Source organism: Clupea harengus, chromosome 4 (genome assembly GCF_900700415.2).
Source record: "Clupea harengus chromosome 4, Ch_v2.0.2, whole genome shotgun sequence".
NCBI classification, from domain to species: domain Eukaryota; kingdom Metazoa; phylum Chordata; class Actinopteri; order Clupeiformes; family Clupeidae; genus Clupea; species Clupea harengus.
In genome coordinates, this window is record NC_045155.1 from 31,573,164 (window position 1) to 31,578,163 (window position 5,000).

Here is a 5,000-nt window from a genome sequence, read left to right on the forward strand (position 1 = left end):
TGTGTGTGTGTGTGTGTGTGTGTGTGTGTGTGTGTCATATGGTGTATTATAAAGGAGCAACCCCCCCTTAGTTCTGCTCTCTGAGAACAGCGGTGCTGTGTGCTTGTGTTTATGCTGACTAGGTAGACCAACCGCATATGAGATCAGTCCTGGATGTGCTTAGAAAGCAGAGTGTGTGTGTGTGTGTGTGTGTGTGTGTGTGTGTGTGAAGGGGTTGGGGGTGGGCGCTGACCTAATCACATTCTGTGAAGTCAAAATTCAGAAAGCCATCTGCTGGATCATCACCCCTTTCTCATTACGGAACCGGAGTGCAAAGGAATAACATTAGAACATGGTGCAGAACAGAACACACCCAGGCCTATCCTACCGGCTGTGGCCAAACAGATCATCACCCCGTTCTCATTACAGAACCGCAATGGGACGGAACATTAGTAGAACATAGTGCAGATCACACATACAGACAGACAGACAGACAGGCCAGACAAAGGTCAGGTATTAGGGACAGGGTCATGGCTACTTAAGAGATTTTAAAGTTAATGGCTAAGGTCAGGTCTAAGCCCTTTTAACTACTAAGGTTATTCATGACCTGAGGTGTGTGTGTGTGTGTGTGTGTGTGTGTGTGTGTGTGTGTGTGTGTGTGTGTGTGTGTGTGTGTGTGTGTGTGTGTGTGTGTGAAAGAGAGAGGAGGGGGGATTTCCACCACAACAGCATAGGCTGTTTCTGTTAACATCTGTTACTACACTGAAGTTTTTTTTTTCCATGACAACAATTCAAATATCTCCATTACTGCAATAAAATCAAGACAGTCGTCATTTACAGTCATCGTCCCTGTCTAGTCTAGTATAACACTAATGACTTCTCCCATTACCACATCTAAGCCTCTCTCATTACGACACTATTCTCCATCGCTGCCTGGCCCTTTTGGCAAGCACCTCATGTGAATGAGATATAAGCGAAGAGTAAAGGGGAAATAAGATGTAAGCTAAGAGTAAAGGGTAAATGCTGTGACTCAAATGTGTTTCTGTGTGTGTGTGTGTGTGTGTGTGTGTGTGTGTGTGTGTGTGTGTGTGTGTGTGTGTGTGTGTGTGTGTGTGTGTGTGTGTGTGTGTGTGTGTGTGTGTGTGTGTGTGTGTGATGTGATGTGATGTGTCCCTCTCAGGACCCGAAGGAGCGGCTGGGTTGCCAGGTTCAGACGGGATTCACCGACATCAAGTCTCACACGTTTTTCCGCACCATAGACTGGGAGCAGGTGAGTCTCAGAGCCTCGGAGCCTCGGAACGCAGTCATGGTTTATGGATGAGCACGCCCAGATCGGGCCCCTCGAGGCTCCGACATTACTGCTCTCGCTCCCACTCACCTGCCCCTCTGGTTCTCTCTCTCTCTCTGGTTCACTGTGGTTCCCTCTCTCTCTCTCTCTCTCTCTCTCTGGTTCACTGTGGTTCCCTCTCTCTCTCTCTCTCTCACTCTCTCTCTCTCTCTCTCTCTCTGGTTCACTGTGATTCTCTCTCTCTCTCTCTGGTCACACTCTTTACTGTGCTTTTCTTTCTTCTTTGGTTGTCTGTCCAGTTCGCTCTTTGACTTTGTGGTTTCAGTGTAAGGATGTCAGTCATTGTTACACGGACTCCCTTTGTAATGATAACTATATTGGCAGTCATCATGGCTTCCAGAACCTTCTTCTCTTCTTCTATGGTTGAATATATGTGTTCTGTTGCTAGGCAGGCAGAGAAGGCTTCATTTTACAGGTGATCTGGTATTGGATGAAACGGGGAAGCTTCATGCTGTGGTTGTGTGTGTCAAACCATTTCACCCACAGTTTACACACACACACACACACACACACACACACACACACACACACACACACAAACACACCCCTAGACACACACACACACACACACACACACACACACACACCTACACAAAGCCTGACCTGATGTCATTGCCTCTTTATGCTTCCTACTCATGGTCAAATGCATGACACCCCCACATGTTCCAAAATGGTTGCTGCAACAGCCTCTCAACGTTCTTTGTGTGCATAATGGTGTACGTATAGATATGTGGGAGTGTGTGTTCACGTGTGTCTGTTTTTTTTTCCATGACAACAATTCAAATATCTCCATTACTGCAATAAAATCAAGACAGTCGTCCTTTACAGTCATCGTCCCTGTCTAGTCTAGTATAACACTAATGACTTCTCCCATTACCACATCTAAGCCTCTCTCATTACGACACTATTCTCCATCGCTGCCTGGCCCTTTTGGCAAGCACCTCATGTGAATGAGATATAAGCGAAGAGTAAAGGGGAAATGAGATGTAAGCTAAGAGTAAAGGGTAAATGTGTGACTCAAATGCGTGACAGTGTTTCTGTGTGTACGTGTGTGTGTGTGCTGTGTAGGCATCTCTCTTCCTGTGTGTGTCTGTTCTTGCTCTTGTAAGTAATTGCACATAATCCCCAGTGTGATCTGGGAGCAGACTGTGTGTGTGTGTGTGTGTGTGTGTGTGTGTGTGTGTGTGTGTGTGTGTGTGTGTGTGTGTGTGTGTGTGTGTGTGTGTGTGTGTGCGTGTGTGTGCGTGACAGCGAGAGTGAGGCCTCCTAACAGCCAGTCATTTGTCCTGATTGCAGCTTTGGCACCTTGCGGCTACAATCCCCCACCCCACACCCCACACACACACACACACACACACACTCACACCCCCACCCCGCCCCCAATCACTCACTCCACATACAACCCCTCCAGGATTGCCGTGTGTCTTGCTCGGGTCTAGGGACAAGATGCAGGGGCTGCCCGTCACCGCCATGTAGCTGAACCCTCTCCGTAGTTTACTGGGCGGATCCAGACTAATAAGAAGTGTGATGTGTGTGTGTATGTGTGTGTGTGTGTGTGTGTGTGATGGCTCATGTAGCTGAACCCTCTCCGTAGTTTACTGGGCGGATCCAGACTAATAAGAAGTGTGATATGTGTGTGTGTGTGTGTGTGTGTGTGATGGCTCATGTAGCTGAACCCTCTCCGTAGTTTACTGGGCGGATCCAGACTAATAAGAAGTGTGATGTGTGTGTGTGTGTGTGTGTGTGTGTGTGTGTGTGTGTGCGTGTGTGTGCGTGACAGCGAGAGTGAGGCCTCCTAACAGCCAGTCATTTGTCCTGATTGCAGCTTTGGCACCTTGCGGCTACAATCCCCCACCCCACACCCCACACACACACACACACACACACACTCACACCCCCACCCCGCCCCCAATCACTCACTCCACACACAACCCCTCCAGGATTGCCGTGTGTCTTGCTCGGGTCTAGGGACAAGATGCAGGGGCTGCCCGTCACCGCCATGTAGCTGAACCCTCTCCGTAGTTTACTGGGCGGATCCAGACTAATAAGAAGTGTGATATGTGTGTGTGTGTGTGATGGCTCATGTAGCTGAACCCTCTCCGTAGTTTACTGGGCGGATCCAGACTAATAAGAAGTGTGATGTGTGTGTGTATGTGTGTGTGTGTGTGTGTGTGTGTGTGTGATGGCTCATGTAGCTGAACCCTCTCCGTAGTTTACTGGGCGGATCCAGACTAATAAGAAGTGTGATGTGTGTGTGTGTATGTGTGTGTGTGTGTGTGTGTGTGTGTGTGTGTGTGTGTGTGATGGCTCATGTAGCTGAACCCTCTCCGTAGTTTATTGGGCGGATCCAGACTAATAAGAAGTGTGATGTTTGTGTGTGTATGTGTATACATGTATATATGTGTGTGTGTGTGTGTGTGTGTGTGTGTGTGTGTGTGTGTGTGTGTGTGTGTGTGTGTGTGTGTGTGATGGCTCATGCAGCTGAAACCCTCTCCGTAGTTTACTGGGCGGATCCAGACTAATAAGAAGTGTGATGTGTGTGTGTGTGTGTGTGTGTGTGTGTGTGATGGCTCATGCAGCTGAACCCCTCTCCGTAGTGTACTGTACTGTGCAGATCCAGCTTTAATTGGATCAGAGGAGAGCACTCTAGAACAGACGAGGAAGTGTCTGGTTCTCATTTTGGGTCGCCGTAAGTCCTCATCATGGCCAATCAAACACTGCGGGTTTACTCGTTTACCCGGGTCGAGCTTTTATTTTATTTTATTTTTTCCCTCAGAGGGGTGTAATGATGAATTAAACATCGGGAGAAGCAGAGGAGGCGACAGCCGCGGAGAACAAAGCTCGCGCCCAACGCAACGCAGAGCCACTACCAATGAAAGTGAATTTTAAATGAACGCCTTCCAAAGGCTCGAAAAGCAGCGCTGTTTTCTTTTTTTTTTTTATTCTTTTTTTTTAAAAGGGCTTTTTTACTTCTAATGTGCCAAGCTGCAGAGCTGATGCATGCAGCTAGTCAGAAGCTCTGTGTGGAGAAGGAGAGAAGAGAAGAGGGAGACAGAGACAGAGACAGAGACAGAGACAGAGACAGAGACAGAGAGAGAGAGAGAGAGAGAGAGAGAGAGATAGACAGATGGATAGATAAATAGATAGAGAGAAATTGGGGGTGGGGGGGAGGGAAAAAGTTAGTGAGAGAGCGAGAGAGTAAATTAATAGATATATTGATTGGTAGAAAGAGATACAGAAAAAAGATGAAAGTAAGAAAGTGAGAATTTTGAATCTGAGAGGAGAGAGAGAGAGAGGGAGAGGGAGCGAGACATGCAGTGTGTGCAGTACAGCATTGCAGAGACCTGCTCATTAATTCTTTACCAATGCGGTAATGAAATAAATACAGTGAGTGTATTTTTGTGAATTAATTTAAAGCAAATGTGTGTGTTTGTTTGGACGAAGTCTTGTATGACACGTTGCTAACCTCAGTTTGATGGTCAAAGTGAAAAATCAGTGAAAGATGCTGGATACTTACAGTGCTGAAATATAAATAAGAGATGGGGAGAGGGAGCGAGAGACAGAGAGAGAGAGAGAGGAAGAGAACGAGAAAAAAAAGAGAGAGAGAGAGCGAGAGAGTCATAGGACTTGTGGTCTATAGGCTATGGAGTAGGTAAGGACACACTGAATGAGA

At 47.2% G+C, this 5,000-nt stretch overlaps 1 protein-coding gene across 2 annotated transcripts in view; it reads left to right on the top strand.

Annotated features, from left to right (window-relative positions):
• Positions 1-5,000, top strand: part of LOC105912330 (protein kinase C zeta type-like) — a 54,334-nt gene that overhangs the window by 27,837 nt on the left and 21,497 nt on the right. For both annotated transcript variants that reach the window (XM_042707706.1, XM_031565626.2), the window contains one exon: positions 1,160-1,249. In XM_042707706.1, the coding sequence (XP_042563640.1) occupies positions 1,160-1,249 (90 nt within the window). The remainder of the gene's footprint in view (positions 1-1,159; positions 1,250-5,000) is intronic.